At 42.3% G+C, this 27,402-nt stretch overlaps 1 protein-coding gene across 1 annotated transcript in view; it reads right to left on the bottom strand.

The window, feature by feature from the left end:
• Positions 1 to 21,341: 21,341 nt before the first annotated feature.
• The window catches only part of LOC121579786 (spectrin beta chain, non-erythrocytic 4-like), a 36,430-nt gene continuing 30,369 nt past the window's right edge, over positions 21,342 to 27,402 (bottom strand). The window contains exons 15-19 of the mRNA XM_041894682.2: positions 27,234 to 27,297; positions 26,852 to 27,099; positions 26,494 to 26,664; positions 26,300 to 26,342; positions 21,342 to 25,952 (exon numbers count right to left, since the gene is read on the bottom strand). Of these exons, the coding sequence (XP_041750616.1) occupies positions 25,623 to 25,952; positions 26,300 to 26,342; positions 26,494 to 26,664; positions 26,852 to 27,099; positions 27,234 to 27,297 (856 nt within the window). The 3' untranslated portion in view covers positions 21,342 to 25,622. The remainder of the gene's footprint in view (positions 25,953 to 26,299; positions 26,343 to 26,493; positions 26,665 to 26,851; positions 27,100 to 27,233; positions 27,298 to 27,402) is intronic.

Genomic DNA, 27,402 nt, shown 5'->3' with positions numbered 1-27,402 from the left:
TGCTGGGGTTAATGATTGTTGATGAGATAGGACTGGGGATATATGTATGATGTTTTGTGTGTAATTACTATCTTTGGATTGTTGATTATATGTTAACGACATGTATACTTTCTCTTCCAGGAACATGGGGATTTTTTATTGGGAGGTTAAAAAAGTCTGTAGGCTAGGGTGGAACTAGTTAGTAAAATTAAGTAGTTTTATTTTTAGGTTGTCATAGGGAGCTACCAAAATAAATAAGGCCTGGCCATTTTTGTTTGTTTATTGTTTTACTATATGGTGTTCGAATAACCACAAACAAACTACTTAGTATGAAATGTTAGTTGTATAGGATTTTTATTTCTATTTGGGGTTTTTAGATGGGATGGAAGTGAAATATCTTAAAGGGGCATACACATGTAATTTGGGTTTTATTTACTGAGGGATAAGTAAATATGTGTGATTTATTTTGAAAAGAGCTGTACTAAAGACTTACAACATTTATGAAAGGTCTTGATGGTTGTTAGGAGTAGTATACTATTGGATGAAACAATTCATTGAATGATTTCAATGACCTCTGAAATCTGTCCTGGCTTTATAGTGCGACCTGATCACCCGCACTATGAATTCTAGAGGCATGCTGAATTAGGGGGTTAGATAAAATAAGGATAATTGTGAAGAAGTTTATAATTTGGAAAAAATCCTATATATAAATTAGTCGAAACAGGACAAGGATGTAGTGAGAGGGTTAGTCCTGAAGGAGAGGTATTCCTTGAATAGTGTAATGGAATACAGTTAAGTAAAGATATGCTCAAGGGTTGTCATTTTAAGATTAGTTATTATTTTAGGTTTGATAGGCAATATTGTTTTGTTTTGTTTTTTTGTACACATGAATCACGATGTGATGCATGTGTCCAAGGGGGGAAGTTGGGATTACAGAGGTTTTAATGTTTTATTATGGTTTTGTGGGGAAATATGCAAGGTGTATTAAGGATATGAGCAGTAGTAATAATGTGTTATGGGTTAGGTTAAATCATTTTTGTTTTTGTGATAGGAGGCATGGTGTGGAGGTGGTCTGTCTATGACATAAGTGAACTACAACAAGCTGGAATCAGGTGTGCTTCATAATCTCAAGGCTTTTCTTGACGGATGAGAGGACATGAGTAGCATACTGTGTCTCACCTAACCTAACAATGTTCTTAAAATTTTCTTTTCATGGGTGAAGATAACTCGGCCCAATTGAGTAGGATAATCTGAGTATTTTCTGTGCCCTGGAGACTATGTGATGGCAAAAGACTACAGAAGAAAGAGCTGGAAAGACCCTATGTGGAGGGGCCTGTACCAGGTGTTGTTTGCTACCTTAATGATGGTAAAAGTGGTGGAGACAGATACTTAGATTCATGTTTCTCACTATAGGAGTGTTCCAACCTCAGCCATTGGGTAGCATTGTTGTCTTTTGTGTGTGTCTGTGCTTGTGTCTTTGCAGCAGTAACTCTGAGCTTCCCTATGGGTAGGCTGATTGAAGGACACTTTTCACAGACCGATGTCGATAGATTGAGAGGGACTCTGGCTGATCCGGAGACCCTAGTGACGGGGGAAGGTTAACAACTGAAGTGACCATACACATCGTTGTCCAGATTATACCAACGATGGTACGGATAGAGGGGAGTATCGGGTATCATCTTAACCATTGTACCAAAGTGAGGGAACTGATGATTAAGAGACTTTAAGGACCTTCCAGACCGCCGAGAGATTCCAGACCACCGAGAGATTCCAGACCTCCAAGACGCACCAGATATCCTTATCATTGATTTCTCTACACTTGACTAGTTACCTGAGAATAAGGGGAATGGAGTACTGATAATAATAAAGAGCAGAAGAACAAGACATAGAAGGGATATAGACAGGATTAGAATGTATATTCTTGCACAGGCAGGAACCATAACTAAAAATACAGGAAGGGATCACTATTAAAATACAAGGGTTAAAATATTATTGGTGTGTGAGAAACCAGCACAAAGAGTATGGGGAAGTCACATGGGGTAGTGTGACCTTAAGATAATGAAAGAAAGAGACAGGTGAATCATAGACATAAGGAGAACAGTCCAAGACTTAGACAAACAATTTGATGTAGTATTTGTTGTTAGATTTCCAGAGGGAAGTGTTATTGGAGTAGTTATTCCTTGGGAAAGTGCATTAAACCCTGTATATGTTAGAGCTATACCAAATACAGAAGAAAGGGAATTGAAGGAGCCGTTAAACAATGATTGATATAGATGAGTACAATATATTATATTACAATTAAATAAAGAAAATAGTCTAATATGCACCACATCTCCGTTTAAAGAATTAACAGTAGTTCAAAATCTTCACAGTTACTAGGACTGTGTTATGATTCAAATACAACTTTTGTCATATAAGGAACTCGGAAAGACCATATTGGCCAGCAGAATGATTGTAATATTTAGGAAATCCTAGATATAAACAATTTTATGATCAACCAGGATGAGGAGAGAAGTGTAAGCAATTGTTAGAATAGGAACAAGGAAAGGGAAACACCGGAGTAATGTCAAATAGAGTATGAGCAAAAATATAGGAATGTTACAATAAAACAATTGGGTTATATAATTTGGGAGAATTCAAGGGAGAATGTGAAACATAATGATTTGTCATGTAGACAATGTTAATAGGGATATTTTGGATTGGAAATTAACTCAACTGAACTGTTATGATATGTCCTTTCCTGAGGTTACTACGGATGGTGTCGTAATGCATTGCAGAGATCATTTGGCCCAGAACGGTGTAAACCTCAATAAAAACCAAAAATCCTCTACTCGGCTCAAGAGGAACAACAAAGGCATTGAAGACGTTCCTGTCTGAACCACTTCTGCCAGGAGACCTGAATCCAGCATCAAATCAAAGCAATATACTGGTTTGCACATGGACAAAACAGGATGATGGTGGAGGTGTGGCGGTTCAGGTGTGACATTGGAATTGGGACATTGCTATGGGTAATCCAAGATGAACTATGAAGCTATCTGAAGAACATAATGAAGATGCCAGAAGATTGAGTGCCGGTAGAGGAAGGGAGTGATAGTTGAGGTAGTATGTTGATTAAGGAGGTATTATACACTACTAAATTTATAGTAATTTGGACAATGCATTAGGGTACTGATCTGTTGTAATTCTCGTTATGAACAAGTTAATGCTAGAATTATTATAATATAAATATACATTCGGCCAGTGTCAATATGTGCCAAGGTGATAGTTTTAACTTTGAATGATGGAACAAAGGTGACTAATTAAGAATTGTCATTCTAAAGTTGTTTTGGGTAATTAATTTGATTATGATTATAAATTATAAGTGGACTAATTGATCTGAATAAGTTATTAATATTAATGCCTAGTGATGTTGACATTGCAATTAATGGATTAGATATTGACATTGATTATTTTGATTGTTATAATACTTGTGATATGGGTGAAAAAGGTTATGTAAGCTAAAGATATTGACACCATTCTTAACATGTCCTAGATATTATTGTTAAGATAAAGTTGCATATGTTGATGTGTTAGGATACTAATACATATATGAGAAAATGCTACAATTAAACAGAAGTGGGGAGCAATGTTTACAAAGATGGCAATCATGATAGGCATAGCACTTGTAGTAATGGGAATGGGTTTTTTGCTGTATACTACCTCTGTTAAAATAATTTGTTGATCCAAACCACAGTAAAACAAATAACTGTACAGATCATTGTTACTAGCCAAAGAAATACACCCAGTTCAGGGAGCTCCAGGACAGTATGTAAATGCATATGGGACATTTTGTAAACGTTAAGGGAGGACCAATGGATTGTCCATTTGGGAATTCTGAATGTTTGTATGGAGTTGTTCCTGGGGGTGGAAGGGCCTGCCATGGTTACAAAACCCAACAGGAAAATGTGGATGAAAAGTAACCACATATGGCAAGGTTAGAAATAAGGAAATGCACATGCTTATATTCATTTTTACAATTAATCTTTGTATTGTTGGGACATTGTTGGAATGTCCCATAGGGGAGATTATATGGTATTATTTTATGTATCATTAAGGCACATGTAGGGAGAAGCCAAAGGTAAAATATAATAAACATGTTTGATATTTTATAATCCAGATACATGCTTAAATAAGAAATATAGACATGTAGTATATGCTGTGTTTTAAATGAATGCATGTGTTCTTTCACAGAGGCTCTCAAACTGTGGCCCATGGGCTTGTTATAGACACATGGTATGCATTACCGTAGTTCTTTTTTAAGAAGGGGCCTAAGCCACGCAGCCAATAGAATGATAGAATGAGAGGCTTCATATAGAAAAAAGCATTCATTACCTTTTGGAGTGGACATTGTGTGACAGCTGGACGTTGAAAAAGAAGGGTGGGGCAGAACTAAAATAAGTTAGGAATGTACGCATGTTTTTTCATTTGTGTGTATATAAGAGATCTCTAAGCCAGAGAGAGACAGTTGTTCCATGGTGCAAGCTCGGCTTTGTTATGCAATAAAGTATCATTCTTGGATTCACAAGCTCCGGTGTCTTGAGAGATATTTTTGAGTTGATTATATATTAGTCAAATATTTCCACCACAAAATCCATAGATTAAGGCTTAATTAATTTATAATAGTTGAATAGCCCTGTCATAGACCTTCTAAGGATAGCCTTTCCACTCTTGCTTTTGTGACCTACTGGGTTCGAACTGGGTCTCCTGCATGAGACTGTGTTAATCAACTTAGCTGAAGCCTATAGGGATAAGTTCAGGAAGGTAATGCAAAGGAAGACACACTGCTGGCCTCTGCCTTGAGGGCCCCCTTGTGGGCCCCATTGTTGCTGAGGGGCCCCCTGTTGGGGTGGCCCTGGCCATTGGTTGGTTGGCGGCTGCCATGGCTGTTGAGCAGGGGGATACCACAGTCCTTGTCCTCCCGCTGGGCCTCCCTCTCGAGGGGCTCCCCTTGGGGCTACTCTACCTCTTTATTCGCCCCTGCCTCTGCCTCTCCCCAGTGCTCCGGCTTGCTGAGCTTGAGCTTGTTCACACTGGGCTGAGAAATGGCCTGGTTGACCACATGTGAAACAGTTGCCTGGTTTGGTCTTACCCCCATGACTCTTCCCAGCCCCTCCTTCGGCTGGCGCATGGCCTTGGTAGAAAGTCAATTGAGTAGCTTGTAGCTTCTGGGTCTTCACCTTTTGGATCCACACGACAGGCTGCCAGAGCGCGTGTCCCGCCTCTCCTCTCTGATGCCAACTTCTTCTGTCGTCTGGTTCTACTCGCTGGGGGAGCACCCTCGAGGAACGGGTTGCGACTCTTTCTGTTCGCTTGCCTGGTTCCCCCAGCCGCACCCTTCCTCTGTGGTCTGGGAGTTGACATCATTCCCACCGCCAGCATGGCCAGTCCAGAGAGCAGTTTGTCCACCGGTGCTGCTACTAGGTGAGATTCATATGTGAGGGGAGGCACAGGAGTGAACTGTGGAGTTGGGGGAGGAGGCGCAGTGGGGTGTAGAGTGAGGGCATCCACTGGGTCTGCTGGATCGGGTGGAGGCGGGGGAGGGAGGTAATCAGCCACAGCCACAGGCCCAGGCAGCACTGGGTAGAGAGTGGTCAGGAGAAAGTAGGGAGGGGGGAAATCTCTCTCATCGTCTTTTCTGTTCTTTTCTCACTCATCTGTTTTCCCTTCCTCCTTAGTCTGCACTACCATATTCTAACGGGGCTGTCCTCGAAATGGGTCCTGTCTCTGTGTACGCCTTTCTGCTTCTCTTTGCCATTTTCTAAATTTAACCCAGTCTATTTCATATTTTGTACCTTTTCTAGTCCCTTCATACTCTGTCAGTCTCTCCCCGACTTCAAACATTGTTACACTCAGTGTCCCTGTCAACAGAAAACCACCTTCCCATGATTTTACATGATTTCACCTGGTCCAAAATGTCCTTTTCCCACTTATCTGCACATAACCTTCAGGGCCCCCGTGGGAGAATCTGGAATGCCATGTCCCTTGCTCCTGTGTGCTCCGATGGTTCCTGTTCCATTCACAAACACACAGATAACACAGACACACACACACAGGGGTAGACAAACAAAGTAAACCGGTTAGCGCTGTTTATGATGTTATATTTTATCCATATGAACAAGAAAATTCATATCCCCATTAAAATATTGCCTAATTTGTCGTTGAACCACTGGAGAACTAATCCAAATTGGTATCTTACCCACATAAAAAGTTAACACAGTTTTGCTATGATACTTAGTTTCAACTGTATGAGAAACACTGATCTCTTAGGGCTGTCTGTTGGCTGTGGGCTTCAATTCTACAGAAGTATTTTCTTATTTCTAAAATGGGGTTTGGTTTAGAGCTATCACAGGTGCACCTTACTATTTTATACCATATCATTTCAATTCATTTCTAGTAATTTTTTATAGCGTTTTTCTTTCATTTAAAGGCAGTACCACGCAGGACTCCGTTTTGTTAATTAAATGACAGTACCACGCAGGACTTCAAATAATTATCCTAACTACCTATGACAGTACCACGCAGGACTTCATAGCTCTTAACGACAGTCTCCGTAAGACTTCGTCTTTTTTAATTAAGTGGCAGTCCACTCGGGACCCCAAGTAATTATTTACCTTTCTATCTATGACAGCTCCCCTTAGGACTTTATAGTTCTTAACGACAGTCTCCGTAAGACTTCGTCCTTCTAATACATTCTTAACGACAGTCTCCGTAAGACTTCATGTTTCTTAATTGAGTGGCAGTCCCCTTAGAACCCCAAGCAATTATTTTAACTATCTATGACAGCTCCCCTTAGGACTACATAGATTCTTAACGACAGTCTCTGTAAGGCCGTCCCCTTTGGACCCCAAATACTTCTCTATGATGGCACCCCGTAGGTCCACATAGATTCACAGCAGCCCCCTTAGGACCCTGTGATTCCTTTATCAATTGTTTCTAAGAAATGTCAGTCTCACCGTTTATTTATCTATGTTCGAGATCCCGTATTCACCCGCCAACGCCCCTCTCCTTGAACCTTAGGCAGGTATCAGGTCCTCCTCAGTGGAGTGTGAGTTTCCTTGAGTCACTTTGGTGTAACCCCTGTGCACAGTTTAACCCAGGTCCTCAGGAGTGGTCAGCAGGTGGTCGGGATCCCATCCTCGTCGCCAAGAATGTTGTGGAAATTCTAATCAAGTGAGAGACTTTGTCATTTCTTCAAACAATCAATCTTTATTTGACATCGATTAATTATTGCAATAATGGAGCTGGTCAACGACACACCCATAGGAGATTTGTTGGGAGCCCAATGAACAGGAAATGCTGACGTCTTATATAGTGGACCTAAAAATGCTTAGTCCTGGCTGGTTCCACCCCTCCCTGGCAGATCAGGAGCTACCTTGTTTTCTTCTTGTTGCTATGTGTATCGGGTCATATCGCACAAGCAAGTGATAATGTTAGTTCTGTTACTACTCATATCTCCACACAGCTGTGCCCTTGGAAGATAGTAAAAGACAGGATGAACTGAAAAACTGTGGTCACTCTGAGGGTCTTTGTCTTGACCGTGTGACCAGGTTACTCGGAAGCAACGAGAAATGGAAACAATACAGGTCTATCTGTTCCTCAAGTTTATCTCTATCCCATGTCCTTGACTACATGCCCAGACCAGCTGCAGGGAGCTAGAGGGAACCATCCTTTCTCAGAAGCATTTGCACAAAAAAAATGTCTCTACTATTGTTAAGCATATTAATTGTTAACTATTAATATTGAACAAATCAGGTAAATACGTGATTTTTCTCCCACAGATGGTGCGAAATGCTAGTGCCTGGAAACTAAATTCAAAGTTTGGTATGAATAGTCTTCCTTTGTCTTTCCCTCTTTTGTTAATTTTATCCGGTATCATTTAACTTGCCATATAAATGTTGAAACCGCGCTATGAATTTTATCCTAATACCTAGAAGGGGAAGCCATGGGAAGCATTGAACTACAGAAATTCAGCCGTGGCAAAATATTCATTTAGAGAATAGACATTCTGCCGGTTAAAGCAACTGGGATATTATGCCATCTACTTGAATTCAATTGAATTGATTTGAGCGTTCTGTTAAAGTTTCTGGCAATAGTTTTATCTAAGGAAGGAAATATATCTACTCCCAAATATTTAAAATGGAAAAGAATTGGAATTCCATAAGTAGAGATGGAGTCCTCCATCAGGGTCTTGAGATGCAGTAGGGCTGATTTGGTTAGATTAGTTTTATAACTTGAGATTAAGCTGAATTTATCTATGATCTTCAATGCATTTGGGAGTGATTGAGATACATTGTCTAGATATGGTAAAATATTGTTTGCGTATAATGAGATGAAGTGATCAGTTGATTTGAGGGAAATTTGTGTTATTTCCTTCGATTGATGAATTGCCTGGGCCAGGGGTTCCATGGATAATAAGAATAGCAGAGGCGAAATTGGATCGCCTCGTCTGCTGCTCCTAGTGATTCTGAACGGAGCAGAGCAGATATTGCCTGTTATAACTATGGCTGAGGGATTGGCATGTAGTATTTTAATCATATTAATGAAATTGGAGCCAATTCCCATATTCCAAGACAGACCAGAGATATGACCATAATAGTCTATCAAAAGCTTGTTCTGCATCGAGAGATAATACAGGATTAAATAGGGAATTTGAATATTCAATTAAATTGAATTCTAAAACGGAATGCAATATTAATTCAATTCAGTTTCAAATAATGAAATACTGTTCAATTAATTAATTCAATTGTTCAATTTGTGCATTACAAATTGAAATATATAACATTTTAATTCAATATCCTGATACAAATTCAAAATATGGAATTCAAATACAATTTTTGTTGGTACTGAAATCGCTCCATACAGGTGTCACCTACAAAATCATTGCCCATATTGTGAACCTGTCTATAAACCAAGGAAATGTCCTAAGTGAGAAGAAGTTGGCCAGAGAATAGTAGATATGAGGTAGGGAACTACAGGCCTGTCTCAATTCTGACCACAGTATCCAAGGTCTTTGAAAGGTTAGTTTATGATTAGGTAGAGGAGTATCCAGAGCGTCTGCTAAAGGACTAAAATGTAAATGTATCTCATCCAGCATAACCTACTGTATGAATACCAGTCAGGGTTCAGTGCAGCCTATTCTACAGACACATGCCTTATTCATTACATTTTAGTCATTTAGCAGACGCTCTTATCCAGAGCGACTTACAGTTAGTGAGTGCGTAAAAAAAAAATCATACTGGCCCCCCGTGGGAATCGAACCCACAACCCTGGCGTTGCAAGCGCCATGCTCTACCAACTGAGCTACACTGGGCCTTTGATCACATCAGATTGGAGAGTGAGAAAGGACATTATACTGGTATGGTTATGCTTGACCTTCAGAAGCGTTCGACACCGTCGACCATTCCATACTGTTGTCTAAACTGAGATGTATGGGACTAAACGAAACGGCTGTAAAGTAGTTTAGGTCGTACCTCACAGGGAGAACCCAGGTCTGTGATGTTGATGGGACCCTATCAGAGGCCAGGGAGATTACATGTGGTGTGCCACTGGGCTCCATACTTGGGCCTCTATTGTTTCTTTTTTATGTTAATGACATGCCAGCAGCAGTAAAATGCAAACTACTACTAAACTCTGATGACTCTGTGTTGATGGTGTCCAGGAAGGATACCCACCAGATTGAGGAGACAATTAGTAGGGAGCTAGAGTCTGTGAGGGAGTGGCTTACAGATAACAAGCTGTCATTACACTTAGGCAAAACTGATTCCATACTGTTCGGCACTAAACGGAGACTACAGAAGGTAGATAAGGTAAAGGTGACCTGTGATAGAAATGAAATTGTGTCCAAAGCATCTGTCACACACCTATTATCTAGGCATAACATTAGATCAGTCACTCTCAGTTGAATCCATTGCTATATCCAAAGTTATATCCAAAAGTGCCAGTAAACAAAAAATCCTGTACTGCAGAACAAGGCAGTTTGACATCAAAATAAAAAAAACTGCTTGCAACACTGATACAGTGTCATTTTGATTAAGCCTGCTCTGCGTGGTACAGTGGTTTGACAACAAAACTGAAGAACAAGATGCAGGTTGAGCAAAAAAACCTCATAGGTATCTGCTTAATATGTAGGATTTTAATTTTAGCCAGTTTGCTAGAGCAGGAAAATAATCCTACAGCAACAGGAAATGTGAATTAGTATGTGGATTATAATTAATATACATTTTTGTAGGGGTTGACACATTTTTTGTTAGGGCAAATCAAGTCTGAAATGTCAAAGTGGAAATTACAAACTTTAGAAGCCTTTTTAAAACTCAAATACAATACACGTTTGCATTTCCTGCACAAGAAAGGAGTGGTCAAATTAAGATCCTACATCTGTACCCAACCAGAACACATGTTGGAGGAAATGAATTCCAAGCAGTGGGTCTGTTGCCTACAGCTCACAATGGAACAGCTGAAGCTTAACCACATGTACAACATCATTAGTGGTACTTCCCCTGACTACTTAGGCTCACAGATAGCTATGGCTCATACTCAACATGGCCATAATGTGACTCGTGTTTTTTTAGTTATACTATTTAGATTTTGAATACTGCACTGTTGGGAATGGCTTGCAAGTTAAGCACTTCACTGTACTTGTGCATGTGACAAATAAAACTTCAAACTCAACACGAGCAACTGTTCGCAGTGCCAATAATAAATAGTGTGGCCTGGAGCTTGTTCTTCTACACTGGCATTCTTTTGTGGAATAGCCTCCCACTGCCTATTAAACAGTCCAAGTCCAGGGGTGTTTTTAAAGGACAGGTCAGAGCTCATCTTAGGAGAAGGTTCAGTGTCACTTAGTGTCACTGACAGGCATTTATGCCTCTGCTACATCAGAAAGGTGAAGGCCGAGGTCTGGCCCAGAAGCCATCTTAGCTGCCATCTAAGTTTTATTGATAACTATATAGATTTATTGATGTATAATGTATTTAGAGTCCAGGAGGACAAATTATGATATTAGGATAGGTTGATTGCATATGTTCTTATTTATTTTTTTATTCTATGTTGTGTGATGCAGTTTTTTTTACTGTAACGATTACTGTTGTTTTTGTGTGTCTTGTCTGTATTGTGTGTATTCCATCAGGGACCATGTTGGAAACGTGTTATCCTCTGGGATGTACTCAGTGCATATTTTTTCCCAATCAATCATGAATCATAGCCTCTTTCTGACATCACAGCTTCTCTCTTCTTACAGTCAACTCTGCATATAGTGCCTTCAGAAAGTATTCATACCCCTTGACTTAGTCCTTTTTGTTGTGTTACAGCCTGAATTCAAAATGGATTCAATATATGTTATTTTTTCTCACCCATATACACACAATACGCCATAATGACAAAGTGAAGACAAGTTTTTAGAATATTTTGCATATTTATTGAACATTAAATACAGAAATATCTAATTTACATAAGTATTCACAGCACTTTGCTATGACACTCCAAATTGAGCTCATGTGCATCCACTTTCCTGAGATGTCACTACAACTTGATTGGAGTCCACCTGTGGCCAATTCAATTCTTTGGACATGATTTAGAAAGAAACACACCTATATAAGGTCCCACAGTTGACAGTGCATGTCAGAGCAGAAACTATACCGTGATGTCCAAGGAACTGTCCATAGATCACTGTGATAGAATTGTGATTAGGCACATATCTGGGGAAGGGTATAAAACAATTTTGAGCATGTTCAAAGGTTCCAAGAGCACAGTGATCTCCATCATTGGGAAATGGAACAAATATGGAAGTACCCAGACTCTGCCTGGAGCTGGCCGTCCAACTAAACTGAGCAACCGGGTAAGAAGGACCTTGGTCAGGGAGGTGACCAAGAACCCAATGACCACTCGGACAGAACTACAGAGTTCCTTGGCTGAGATTGGAGAACCTGCCAGAAGTACAACAGTCTCTACAGCACTTCAGCAATCTGGGTATTATGGGAGAGTTGGCAGATGGAAGGCACTCCTGAGAAAAAGGCACATGACAGCAAGCCTGGAGTTTGCGAAAAGTCACGTGAAAGACTCCAAGCATAAGGAAAAAGATTCTGGGGTCTGTTGAGACAAAAAATGTACTCTTTGGCCTGAATGCAAAGCGCTTTGGCCTGAATGCAGGCACAGCTCATCACCCATCTAACACCATCCCTACCGTGAAGCATGGTGGTGGCAGCATCATGCTATAGAGATGCTTTTCAGCGGCAGGGACTGGAAGACTGGTAAGGATAGAGGGAACAATGAATGGAGCCAAATACAGGCAAATCCTTGATGAGAACCTGCTTCAGAGTGCAAACGACCTTAGACTGGGGCGAAGATTTATGTTCCAACAGGACAATGACCCCATGCATGCAGACAAAGCAATGCTGGAATGGCTTCAGAACAAGAATGTGAAAGTTCTTGAGTGGCCCAGCCAAAGCCCACACTTGAATCCCATTGAACAGATTGCTGTTCACCGCCGCTCCCCATCTAACTTAACAGAGCTTGAGAAAATCTGCAAGGAAGAATGGGAGAAAATCCCCAAATCCATATGTGCAAAGCTTATACAGACATACCCAAGACAACTCAAAGCTGTAATCACCGCCAAAGGTGCTTCTACAAACTATTGACTTGGGTGTGAATACTTATGTAAATGTGATATGTCTGTATTTCATTTTCAATAAATGTGTTACATTTTCTAATAACATGTTTTCACTTTGTCATTACGGGGTATTGTGTGTAGATGGGTGAGAGAAAAAATCTATTGAATCCGTTTTGAATTCAGACTGTAGCACAACAAAATGTGGAATAAGTCAAGAGGTATGAATACTTTCTGAAGGCACTGTAGATGCACTGGTTAAAGACCAGTTACAACAAGCTAACTGAAGAAGCTGACCAGCTACAGACAAGTTTCAATGTCTTGACTAAAGAGAGAGACCAGCTACCGAACAGTTTCAATGTTGTGACTAGAGAGAGAGAGACCAACTACAGACCAGTTTCAATGTCGTGACTAGAGAGAGAGAGACCAACTACAGACCAGTTTCAATGTCGTGACTAGAGAGAGAGAGACCAATTACAGACCAGTTTCAATGCCGTGACTAGAGAGAGAGAGACCAACTACAGACCAGTTTCAATGTCGTGACTAGAGAGAGAGAGACCAACTACAGACCAGTTTCAATGTCGTGACTAGAGAGAGAGAGACCAATTACAGACCAGTTTCAATGCCGTGACTAGAGAGAGAGACCAACTACAGACCAGTTTCAATGTCGTGACTAGAGAGAGAGAGACCAACTACAGACCAGTTTCAATGTTGTGACTAGAGAGAGAGAGACCAACTACAGACCAGTTTCAATGTTGTGACTAGAGAGAGAGAGACCAACTACAGACCAGTTTCAATGTCGTGACTAGAGAGAGAGAGACCAACTACAGACCAGTTTCAATGTCGTGACTAAAGATAGAGATCGGTTAACTAAAGAGAGAGATCGGTCAACTAAAGAGAGAGATCAGTTAACATTTTACATTTTTAGTCATTTAGCAGACGCTCTTATCCAGAGCGACTTACAGTTAGTGAATACATATATTATTATTTTTTTATACTGGCCCCCCCGTGGGAATCGAACCCACAACCCTGGCGTTGCATCCCCATATTGTTATTTATTTTGCTCATTTGCACCCCAGTATCTCTATTTGCACATCATCTTCTGCACATCTATCACTCCAGTGTTAATACTAAATTGTAATTATTTTGCACTATGGCCTATTTATTGCCTTACCTCCATAACTTACTACATTTGCAAATACTGTATATAGATTTTCTATTGTGTTATTGACTGTTTGTTTTGTTTATCCCATGTGTAACTCTGTGTTGTTGTTGTTTTTTATCGCACTGCTTTGCTTTATCTTGGCCAGGTCGCAGTTGTAAATGAGAACTTGTTCTCAACTGGCCTACCTGGTTAAATAAAGGTTAAATAAAAAATTAAATAAAATAAAAATACACAGTTATCATAAACAGCAAAGAAGAGGAGGTGAGAGTGTAAGAAGAGAAAGGAAGGGGGTTGGGTGGGGGGAGGATCTGGAATTAGTGTGGTACTGTTGATGGCAGTATGCCAATATATTTTTAATGCTAATATATTTTTCTGCCAAAATGCTAGGAATGTATCAATGGATTCCAAAAGAAGGGATACTGGATTAGTCTGACTGACAAAGATAAGGAATTGGCCATGAAATGGGTGGACGGCACACCACTGACCATAGGGTAACACAATTATTTTAGTGTCACATTTGTCTATTGAAGAATACGTGCAAAAATCCATAAATGACATTGACAATCTGAGTGTATTGAGAGTTTATAGGTTCTGGTGAGCCTAGTAATAACCGTTTTGGAAATGAGGACTACTGAGATGGAAACCGCTTTCTCTGGTGGTCCATTAAAGAGATGGAATGATGTACTATGCAGCTGGGTAATCTCCTGGATCTGTGAGAAAGTAGCCTGCCTGTAAACCTAAGTCAAACACCAAACCCACACGAAATCATTAATAAAACATAAAAAAAATCTTTATCAATTAATTATATATACCCATTGATTCTTGAAAAATATACCTTATAAATGCCTAATAAGCTTAGTACATCTGTTGTATACCTCATCAGAACCCAAAATATAGGCTGTAATTCAATCCAATCAGTGGTAGAGCCGAGTTATGGAGTGCTTGACATTTGAAGGTTATTTCAAATTGAGCCGACATATGCAGTGTTTACCGTGAATGCAGTCTCCGCAAATGCAGGAACATTGCCTTTAAAAGGTGCATGGCCGACAAAGCGCGATCAGATTGAGTCCCGGCCATAAGCTTGTTCTACTCCATTGTTAGTAAACAATGCAAATGTAAACAAACACTGTATAGCCTCAAAACATGGTTAAGGCCGGGATTCAATCCTATGTACCTTTTAAAGGCAATGTTCCCGCGTCCGTGGAGACTGCATTCACAGTAAACTCTGCAGATGCTGACTCAATCGGAAACTACCTTCAAAAAATAAATTACGCTATAAAGCGGATCTTTTGTGGTCCTGATTGAATCTAGGCCTAGAGTGGTAACATTTCTCCAGCCCCATCTCTCAGCTGATAACCAAAACAGTGGCAGGGTGGACGCTTTGTTTATCTTTGAACTGCAGATTATCCTTTAATTGCTTAATTGATTTTCTAACCAGTAGCCTGAATGCTACAAATAAGGTGCTATCTAGAACCTAAAATGGTTATTCGGCTGTCCCCATAGGAGAACCCTTTGAAGAACCCTTTTTGGTTCCAGGTAGAACCCTTTTGAGTTCCATGTAGAACCCTTTCCACAGAGAGTTCTACATGGAACCCAAAAAAGTTATACTTGGAACCAAAAAGTGTTCTACCTGGAACCAAAAAGGGTTCTCCTATGGGGACAGCCGAAGAACCCTTTTGGAACCCTTTTTCTAAGAGTATACTGAATGCTAACACAGCAGATTATGGCCTAACACATTTATTAACAGTACAACATACTAATAATGATGTTTCCCTCTCTAACTATCATGTATGCATTTCTTACAAATGCCATTTAATGTTGAGCTATTACTATTATCTCTTGCAGACAATATAACAGCAGATTCACTTTTCTTTCAGTATACTTTCCTGTTGTGCTTTTATCATTAACCATGTTTACAGTATATATTGAATTTACTGTCACACCTCATTATCAAGTAGAAAGTCTTAACCATTTGTTTTTTTATGCGGTGCCATTTGCAGAAGATTTGAAATAGATAAAGATATCCTTTTCATTTGAGTTCACTGATTGGTAGTCTCCTTCACTACCTGTGTGTCTGAAGCCTGGCACGTGGCGATAACAAACTGGTGGTGCATGGGCATACATTTGGACTCAACCGACTTCTTGAAAAGATAGTTTGTTATCGCCACGTGGAGCAGTGGTCTAAGGCACTGCATCGCAGTGCTAACTGTGCCACTAGAGATCCTGGTTCGAATCCAGGCTCTGTCGCAGCCGGCCGTGACCGGGAGACTCATGGGCGGCGCACAATTGGCCCAGGGTAGGGGAGGGAATGGCCGGCAGGGATGTAGCTCAGTTGATAGAGCATGGCGTTTGCAACGCCAGGGTTGTGGGTTCGATTCCCACGGGGGGCCAGTATAAAAAAACAAAAAAAACAACAACAAAAAACAAATGTATTCACTAACTGTAAGTCGCTCTGGATAAGAGCGTCTGCTAAATGACTAAAATGTAAAATGTAAATAGTTCCATGTCTATAGTTCCATGTCTACCAGTGTCCATGTCTAAAACAGCATCATTTACAGATGTAGTGATAACATACATAAAGAGATCTGCAGGTTGGTGCAGAACAAAGACCAACATACACCTAAAGTATTATTGCAGAGAACACGTCTCAGTAAATACACAGTATCATAAAGAAGTCATATTGTCACACCCTGATCTGTTTCACCTGTCTTTGTCCTTGTCTCCATCCCCTACCAGGTGTCTCCCATTTTCCCCATTATTCCCTGTGTATTTAATCCTGCATTTTCTGTTTGTCTGTTGCCAGTTCTTCTTGTCCCGTCAAGTCCTACCAGCGTGTTCCTGTGTTTCCAGTGCTCTAGTTTTTTTTTCTCCTGATCTTCCCAGTTCTGACCTTTCTGCCTGTCCTGACCCTGATCCTGCCTGCCGTCCTGTACCTGCCTGACTCTGATTTGGATTACGACTCTTTGCCTGCCTCGACCTACCAATTGCCTGTTGTCCTGTACCTGCCTGACTCTGATTTGGATTACGACTCTTTGCCTGCCTTGACTTACCTTTTCCCTTCCCCTTGTTCAGTAATAAACTCTGATTACTATCCGCCTCCTGTGTCTGCATCTGGGTCTTAGCCTGAGCCACGATTGTACGAACTGGCCATGACTGACCCAGCAGACTCGGACCAGCTCTACAACACTGTCTCCTCACAAGGAGCCCCCATTGGAAGACACAAGGAGTTACTACTTAACCTTATGGAAGGATTCCACACCTTGGCGGAACAACATGACCATGCCGTCAGTGCATTATTGGAACAATTCCGCAGGCTATCTATTAGGCAGCAAGCCACAACGGAAACCTCCCAGACTCTCAGTAGCCCCGCTACCAGCGATGCTTCTCCCCAGCCTACCCCGGCTTCCCGAGAACCCCACTTACCTCATCCGGAGCGCTACGCTGGGGATCCCGGAACCTGCCGGGCGTTTCTCCCCCAGTGCTCCCTCATTTTCGAGCTGCAGCCCTCTTCGTTTCCGTCGGACTGTTCAAAGATAGCGTATCTCATAATGCTGATGTCCGGGAGGGCGGTGTGGCAGCAATCCACCGTTTGCCTTAGGCTGGAGGATTTTGTGGCGAAAGTAAGTAAGTTGTTCGACTCTCCGATGTCTGGGAGAGAGGCTGCTCAGAAGCCACTCCAACTGGGTCAAAACTCCCGTAGTGTGGCAGACTACGCGGTAGATTTTCGCACGTTGGCCGCTGAGAGTGCCTGGAACCCAGAATCTCTTTTCGACATGTTCCTTCACGGATTATCGGAGGAGGTTAAAGACGAGCTCGCAGCCTGGGAGCTTCACATGGACCTCGACTCCCTCATCGCCTTGACCTTACAGATCAATGGGCGGCTACAGGAACGTAGGAGGGAGAGGAGGTCTGTTCCTGGTCATACTCGCTCGTCCACTGAACCCACCTTGCCTCAGAGGAATCCCGGAAGTTCCCGACATTCACCTTACCGAGAGAATCCAATGTCACCCGAGTGCCCACAGGAATCACAGAGGGCGGTCGACTCGCCTCCTCCAGAGCCCAAGCTACTGGGAATGGCTAGATTGTCTCCGGATGAACGTTTAGGCAGATTGAGCACCAGGAGCTGTCTGTACTGCGGGATTACAGGACATTATATTTCCAACTGTCCATTAAAAAGACTGGGCTCATCAGTAGGTACGAGTACTCTGGTGAGCCGTACAGGGATTTTCCAATCTCCCATTACTCGTACCCCTCTCCATGCCACCCTGTTGAGGGGGTGCTCATTGACTCTGGGGCCGATGAGAGCTTTATCGACGCTACCTTAGTGTCCGAGCTGGGAATCTCCACTCAACCCCTCTCCATTCCCATGGACGTCAGAGCACTGGATGGGTGCTCTATTGGCAGAGTCACCTGCAATACGGTTCCTATCAACCTACGAGTATCAGGAAATCACAGTGAGTGTATGTAGTTCCTGCTCATTGAATCTCCCCATGTACCTGTGGTTTTGGGGTATTCCTGGCTCCAGAAGCACAATCCCCTGATCGACTGGGCTACTGATTCTATCATGGGTTGGAGCCCGTTCTACCATGCACATTGTCTTAAGTCGGCACAGCCTGCCCCAGGACGTCTTCCTGCATGCTTAGGAGAAGCCTCGGAGTACCTGGACCTCAAGGAGGTCTTCAACAAGGCCCGCACTACGTCTCTCCCTCCGCATCGACCCAGACTGCGCCATTGACCTTCTCCCGGGCACTACACCACCTCGGGGGCGGCTTTACTCCCTGTCGGGTCCGGAGGCCAAGGCTATGGAGGAGTACATTGAGGGCTCTCTCGCTACAGGGAGTATTCGTCCTTCTGCCTCTTATGCCGGCGCAGGGTTATTTTTTGTGGAGAAGAAGTACAAAACTCTGTGCCCATGTATCGACTACCGGGGCCTTAAAAACCGTTACCGTCTACCACTCATCTCCTCGGCTTTCAAACCTCTTCAGGGAGCGACCATCTTCAAAAAAAATTACCTTCGGAACACCTACCATCTGGTTCGGATACGGGAAGGAGACGAGTGGAAGACAGCCTTTAACACGACTAATGGGCACTATGAGTACTTGGTTATGCCATTGGGACTGAGCAATGCTCCCGCTGTGTTCCAGGCCCTGGTCAACGATGTGCTCCGGGACATGCTGAACCGGTTTGTGTTTGTCTACCTCGATGACATCCATCTTTTCCCGTTCAGAGCACGTCCTCCATGTCTGACAGGTCCTTCAGCATCTCCCGGAGAACGAGCTTTTCGTCAAAGCGGAGAAGTGTGAGTTCCATCGCTCCACCATCTCCTTCCTAGGATACGTCATCACTGCAGGACACATACAGATGGATCCAGACAATGTGAGAGTGGTGGTGGATTGGCCTCAACCCACATCCAGAGTGCAGCTGCAATGTTTCCTGGGATTTGCTAACTTCTACCATTGCTTCATCCGGGGTTACAGCACCCTGGCTTCCTCCCTCTCAGCACTCACCTCTCCCAAGGTTCCATTCATTTGGTCTCCAGCAGCTGACCGGGCGTTCTTGGACCTCAAACATCGATTCACTACAGCCCCCATCTTAATCCATCCGGACCAGTCCCGTCAGTTTGTGGTGGAGGTCGATGCCTCGGATGTCGGAGTGGGGGCCGTCCTGTCCCAGCGTTCTGCTCAGGACCAAAAGCTGCACCCCTGCGCTTTTCTCTCCCATCGTCTTACCCCTGCTGAGAGGAACTATGATGTGGGAAATCGAGAATTCCTTGCTGTGAAGATGGCGTTGGAGGAGTGGAGGCACTGGTTGGAGGGGGTGGAACACCTATTCTTAGTGTAGACTGATCATAAGAACCTGGAATATCTCTGCACCGCCAAGTGCCTCAACTCTAGGCAGGCTTGTTGGGCCCTGTTATTCACCCGTTTCAATTTCACTCTCTCCTACCACCCGGAGTACAAGAATGTGAAGCCTGATGCACTCTCAAGTTTGTATAGCCCCGCTGCTACTCCGTCTGACCCCGAGACCATCCTCCCGACCTCCTGTCTAGCGGCTGCACTCGTCTGGGGTATAGAGAGCCTGGTCCGTAAGGCCCAGGGGGGGTCTGGTTAACCGGATGTTTATCCCGGACTCTGCCCGTTCCCCAGTCCTGGAATGGGCACATTCCTCGAGACTGCCATGCCATCCAGGCTCCCATCGGACCCTGGCTTTCATCCGACAACGCTTTTGGTGGCATCCATGGTTCCCGATCTCTCCGCATTCGTCGCCGCCTGCACTGTGTGTGCACAAAATAAGACTCCGCGGCAAGCCCTGGCTGGCCTTCTTCAACCACTCCCTGTTCCTCACCGCCCCTGGTCCCATATATCCCTGGACTTTGTTACTGGTCTTCCTCCATCAGATGGCAACACCACGTTCCTGATGGTGGTGGATAGGTTTTCTAAAGCCACCCATTTTATTCGACATGGTCTCCGATCGTGGTCCTCAGTTCTCATCCCGGTTTTGGAAGGCGTTCTGCACCCTAATTGGGTTGTCGGCCAGCCTGTCCTCTGGTTTTCACCCACAATCTAACGGCCAGTCTGAGCGAGCCAATCAGGACCTTGAGATGGCTCTTTGTTGCCTTGTTTCCGCCAACCCCACCACCTGGAACCAGCAACTTGTGTGGGTGGAATACGCCCGTAACACCCTTCCCTGCTCGGCCACTGGTCTCTCGCACTTCGAGTGTTTCTTGGGATATCAGCCCACGTTCTTCCCTGAGCAAGAGGAAGAAGTCAGAATACCCTATGCCCAGATGTTCGTCTGCCGCTGTCACCGTACCTGGAATAGAGCTCAGGCCGCTCTTCTGATGACCACAACCAGGTATCGCGACAGGCGGATCACCACCGGACCCATGTTCCCCGCTATCGGCTCAGGCAGAGGGTATGGCTTTCCACTCAGGACCTGCCCCTCTGGGTGGAGTCCCGTAAACTTTCCCCTGTTTCATCGGCCCTTTCCCATCTCTAAAATCCTTAGCCCCTCTGCTCTTCGTCTTCTGTTGCCCCCCACCCTCTGAATACATCCCACTTTTCATGTGCCTAGGATTAAACCACTGTCTCACAGCCCTTTGTCTCCTGTTTTGTCGTGTCCTGTCAAGTCCTACCAGCATGTTCCCGTGTATCCAGTGCTCTAATTTTTGGTTTTCCTAGTCTTCCCAGTTCTGACCTTTCTGCCTGTCCTGATCCTGCCTGCCGTCCTGTACCTGCCTGACTCTGATTTGGATTACGACTCTTTGCCTGCCTTGACTTACCTTTTGCCTGCCCCTTGTTCAGTAATAAACTCTGAGACTCATACTATCCGCCTCCTGTGTCTGCATCTGGGTTTTAGCCTGAGCCGCGATACATATTGAATTTGTCTGCTTATATTATTGCAATTGGACCAATGATCAGAGCCAATAATTAGATTTGAGGTTAAAACCACACAATACAGATGAGGTTCTTGTGCATTATGTAATACATAATGTGATTTTCATGTAAATGGGTGCCAGTCAAGCAATATACAGTATTAAAAACGACAGTGCCCAGATTAAGGGATGAACAGAATTTATGAGACAATACCATATTTCAACAGACAGATATTGGCAGATGTTACTCCAGTCTATTTAATAAACAAATCAGAATTAAAATGTACATTCTTAAAAGACATACATTGAGTTGTGCAGACTTTGTGCAATACTGTATACATGTATATTTCTTATAGACCCTGCATCACCACTAGCGTTTTACACTGTGCACATCATCAATTATTCATGTTTCCACTTGCGCCTCTCTTAAAACTGCGAGTAGCTCTGATGTGTTTCAGCCTTTCACTGATCTGCTATAAGAGGGCTACAGAATACAGCATAAAAATGTTTTCTTTTGTACCAACATACTGTACATAAGCAAGGATTTCAAGCTTACTGATCTGAAGCGTTATTACCTCCAAACAGAAAACACAGTTGTTTTTTAAAAGACCAGCCCTTCATTTGACGTCTATCACTGACTTATTAACTTATGTTGTCAGAGCTATGTGGTTCAGTTACTATCCCCAGGTGGCTTTATGACACAGACAGTTTTTCTTCTTACAAAAAATAAAACAAATGACTTGATTAAATACAGGGAATACTTTAGTTGAAGGTGTATACATAACTGTGCCATTATGCCTACATAAGTGTGTCATCATGACACCTGACATTAGCAGTTATGACACTTGACATTTTGCTCCATGTGTTAAATGCACAAAGACATTAAGAAGTGGAGATTGGAGCATTAAGTACATAGCTGGTCAAATGGATTAAGTCCATGAATTCTAATAAATGTTTGCCAATGCTAATTGGTGATTACGTCATGAGGTGTTATAATGACAGTATGTTTACCCCCTCAAAATCAAGAGAATTGACTTTTGTGTACGCCTGTCTCAAGAACTTTACTCTCTGGCAAGGTTTACTAATTTGCCAAATTAAATTAATATATTCTTTTTAATTCTACTTCAGTTAAATCTCTAACACAGGAATCTGTTAACTTTCTCTACTCAATCAAGCAAATTTACTTTGATTTTTAAACACTGTGAGTGGCTGCAACATCAGGAATTTCTTCATCTCTCCCACTACTATCTAGAATGCATCATGTATCTACTGATCTGTGGGGTTGGTTGATGATGACTTTTTCAAAAACTCTTGGCTTAACACCTCCGTGTCAAGCATACACCAATGTTCACGTAAATTTTGCATCAGCAAGTAAGGAGGTTTACTTAGAGAAAATGTCATAGCAGCAAGGAATAGGTATCATTAAGGTACACTAACACTGTATCTGAGACAAGAAAAACACAAAATTACAAAAACACCAGCCATGAGGTCAAGAGCTTTACGTTACCTTGTTATTGTGTGTTTAGTAGGCATTGTAGTATTTCTGTGTTTCGTGGGTATTGTAGTATTTATGTGTGTTTAGTAAGTATTATAGTATTAACCTGTTTGTTTCATCAAGTGATGATGGGATTTCTCTGATAAGAATGTAGATGGTGGAACCATAGAATTGGAATGAATAGAATTAGGAGGAGAGCCGCTCTCTCTTTCCACAGAGGAAAATAAGAGAAACAGCTACTAGTGTTTAACTAATAAATATGCATTGCAACGAAAGGCTCAATTCCGGAGGAATTCCGGAGGAATTAGAAGGTTTACAATTGGCTGTAAACCTTCTAATAAATTAACATTTTAGGTACCATTCGTTTTTAAAGCCTGTAATCCAGAATGGCATGGTGGTACCTATAATAACCACCTACAATAGACAGTTTGTTGCTATACTGTAATTGACAGTTTCTCAACAGTTTCTAGTTGACATTGTAACAGATGACATAACACATATATCATGAAATATTCAAGTCTTACCAATAAGTTAACTGCTTCCAATCAACAAGCTGCAGTTAGACTCATGACTGTTGCTTGTGTCATAACACTTGAATGCCAAAGTCAATAAGTGCCAGTATTTGCATCCGGAGTCAAATGGAACAGTCTGTATTGAGTATATTGTGAAATCAATTAATTTTCTAATAAAACACACAGACCACTTTAAGCAGTGATGTTTGATCTGGAAGGTCCATGATATGGGGCATTTAGGAATCGGATAAAACATATCTGTAAACATAATTAAAAAGTAGCCCATTTGAAACAAATCAAAATATGCTGGCTATTGAGGTTTCATATTGTAGGTGTACAGTACTAACTAAACCAACATTTTCTTTGTGTTCTGTAACTTTTTTATCAATATATGTTTATAATTAATCATCCAATATGACTGAAGCAAGCAAAACATTTTGCTTGCTTCAGTCAGTATGGTTGTATTTAGCTTTGAAGTCATAGCCCAAGAGTCACAGCTAAAACATATATAACCTGGATACCAGTCTGATCAGCTTCAGAGTTGCCAAATAAACTAACATTCAGGTTACCAAGCACTTTGTTTTCATCCAAGCCAGTTAACCAGTTCAAGTAAATATAGCGAATGCCTATCACTCGAAACAGGACTGTTCTTATAATAATTCACTTGCCTGGCAGGATCTAACTACTAATAGAAAAAACTGTCTGTAGCAAACCTGTATGATCAATTAAATGAAATACACATTTATAAATACACAACAAATGTACCTAGGTCCAGCACTCTTTTCCCTTGTAAAATGTAAAATGTACCTAGATATTGGTGTATATACACTATCCTTTGTTAGTGACTCATAATTTGCATATTTTTCATTTAAATTGAATAAACAGTAATATCACAATCAACTGATGTGGTTTCCCCACTTCATTTGTGTAGATTAACAGAAATGTTTTAATCTTAACCCACTTCATTCCATAGAACTCTGTTTATTAGAGCATATCATTTATTGGTATACATAAAGATATATACAATTTAATGACTAGATCATGACAATTGTACATAAATCCTCCTCTGACTGACAATCATTTTCTATTGGTTTAATCTCTTAAAGAAAGAAAGAAAACAGGGAGGGAGAAGTAGTTTATAATATATTCTGGTGTTCATCTAATGTTGATGTTACTACTGTATTTTCAGGAGTGAAACCATTACAGTCCCTATCAAATATATTCCAGTAATATAATAAAAACAGCAATGAGGTTCTAATGCTTCTTCATTTGTCTCAGATCAAATAGCATTCGTAAGAAGCATGTATTATGTCTGGCTTGGGCTTTTCTCTGCTATGTCACTAAAACATATCTTCTTATCACCATAGTTTAAGATCTACCATGATGTTAGCATTTTACACAGACCTTCCCTTCAGATTGAATTATTGCACTGCCAAATTCATTTCAGAACTGGTCAACTTCTCAAGACCAAGAAGAACATGAAAGCATTAAAATAAAAAGGTGCACTATACTATGTCATGCCATGATGGTTGGATTTAACAAGTAGGATGTAGACACAGGTCTGGCACCACAAGAAGGTTAAATTGGGCATTGCCTCCTCGAATAGACTCTTGGATGTGATTGAATTTTAATCAAGTTGGCAACCCTAGTTCACCTTTATTCCTGGCATGGCATGGCATTGAAGAGAAACACGTGTTGATCAATTCAGTTATTAGCACAAGTAGGTAATACCAGCATTCCATCAGGACAACATGACTCAGAGATAGCGATGAGGTGGGTTTGAAATGTCAATATGCTGAGTATACACAGACGTGTTGGAAGTGTTTAAGGTGCTGCTGACCTGCCAGAAAGAAGCTGATGATGAATGTGAACAATCATATAATTAATAAGCAACTGTTTGTCTCCTTTCACTCTCTCTCAAACAAAGAGAAGAAATAAAAAAGTATATTGCTTCAGAAAAAAGCTTTTTCAAAATATTGTGAGACATTTCATTCACCGCTGCTTGGGTTGTTTTAGACAGAGCATTACATAGTCAGTCATAGGTATATTATATATATACTGAGAGATGCTGTGAATCCAAGATATAAATGATCAATGAGTCGTGACTGTGACGAATGCCTGTGACCACACAGTGGCGCTGGTTAATCTCCGCCATCCTCCAACCTACCAGCAAGAGCCACAATGCAATGCAAGTATTGATGTATTTTGGCTGGGGGAGCGGGAGGGGCTGAAGGATCAGTCAGTCACAGTTAACATTAGGACCCAAGCCTCAGGATGTCACAGAGAGAGACAGAGAGAGAGATATAGAGAGAGAAAAGGAGAGAAGATATGCACAGAAATGTACAAAATCTTGTTCCGTCTCTCTTGCTCACAGCACTGTCTGGTGTCGTTGGGTAAAGTTGGGTGGGGGGGGGGAAGATGGTTAGATGTCAGTCCACTCCTCCACTCAGCGGGGATCATTTGCTCTTCCCTGACGTGCTGGAGCCCCCTGCCCCTCCCTCTGGCCTCTCACCCCTCTCCGACGTGTCTACCTTCTCGGAGCACTCTCCCGTCTTCTCGGACCCCTCTCCCTTGTCAGACCTCTCTTTCTCTGACCTCTCCTCCTCCTCCACCTCTCCTCCCATCTCAGACCTCTCTGACCTGGCGTCTGCGTCGCCCTCTGACTTCTCCTTCCTCTCCGAGCGGTCAGGATCTGTGGACGAGGTGGTGGGCTTGTCCCACTTGGCGATCTCCTCGTGTTCAGTTATACTGGTGGTGATGTTAGTGACCCAAGCCTTCAGGTCCTCCTGCAAAAGTGCACCCAGAGACATGGGATTGTTAGGGTTTCCACAAAACCAAGAAGCAGGACCAGTAATTTCTTCAATCAAATGTATTTCATGAAGCCCTTTTTACATCAGCAGTTGTCACAAAGTGCTTTACAGCTACCTGGCCTAGACCCCAAAGAACAAGCAAAGCAGAAGCGAAAGCACAGTGGCCAGGAAAAACTCCCTAGAAGGAAGGAACCTACTGTAGGAAGAAACCTAGAGAGGAACTCTGCTCAGAGGGGTGGCCTTTCTAGCTCTCTAATGGGAGTAAAACATTGATGTTAAGACATTAGATGAAACATATTCATTTTCATCACAGGCATTCTTACCTCATCCTTTGCATGGAAAATATAGTCATTGCCATCATTTTTCCTGTTGGAGAAGAAAGGAGAGAGACATTGTTACTGGAAGTACCAAGAGTCTATCCTCTGGTCACTCAAACATTTTAAGGTGAAGAAAAGTATTGTATGCTAAAACAAGGAGTAAGGTGGAGTAAAAAAATATCCTCTTCATCAAGCCATACTTGATAACGAAGACATTTTTCTTCTTCTTGTATCCTATGGTGCTATCACATATACAGACGCTCAGGTCGAGTGGGGTTTCTTCATTGTAAGGTGTGGTAGTGCTCTTGGCGTCCTTGTAGAAAGTGATCTCTCCCTTGGACAACACGCAATACAAGTTCACCCAGGACTTACTGCAAAACAAGAACAAGAACAGCTTATTGGGCAACAGCTTATGCATGTTTCTACTTTCTTCCAAAGTGAACTTATAGTGTGTCAATAGAGTACTGTATATACACATGTTCTTTAGTGATCTAGCTACATTAACCTTTTAACTCTTGTCTGTGTGGTGTGTGTGACTGTGAGTCGGTAGACGCCCACCTGCTGGGACTCTTCTGGTGGCCCTCAAAGTCGTGTTTGCGGTACAGGAAGCCTTCGTTATGGGCAGTGTGTGAGGGCGGCAGAAGTTGTGCCGGACTCTGGGCCGGAGCCGAGCGAGAGCGCCGCTTCTCCTCAGGCTCTTTGGGGCGGGGTCTCCTGCGGGGTTTGGGGCGGTCTCGGGCGCGCGGGCGCTCGTAGGTCACGGGTGCTGAGAGGCTGCTGGTGGGGCGGTACGTCTCCCCTCGTGCCTGGAACAGACAGGAGAAAGTTGTGTCATTCAGAAATCCAAATAGCAGGCCTGTGTGGCCTAACAAACTGTATCTTCACTTTACAAAAACAAAATATAAAAGGGCCCTATTTATCAAAATACGAAATAACTTACTTGTGCTAACTCTCTCTCCTGGGCCTGCTCCACAATCTCAGCCATGGTGGTGGCTCTCTTCTCTCTGCAATGACACAGTTTCTGCCATGAGTCACCCAAACAGGGAATATAATCAATACTCTACTGTACCTTCCAAATCAATGGTTTTGGATCACAGTGGACAGTGCTG

The sequence above is a fragment of the Coregonus clupeaformis genome, chromosome 13 (assembly GCF_020615455.1).
Source record: "Coregonus clupeaformis isolate EN_2021a chromosome 13, ASM2061545v1, whole genome shotgun sequence".
Lineage (NCBI taxonomy): Eukaryota > Metazoa > Chordata > Actinopteri > Salmoniformes > Salmonidae > Coregonus > Coregonus clupeaformis.
Note: the sequence above shows the minus strand (reverse complement) of the source record. Positions and strands in the feature narration are given on the sequence as shown.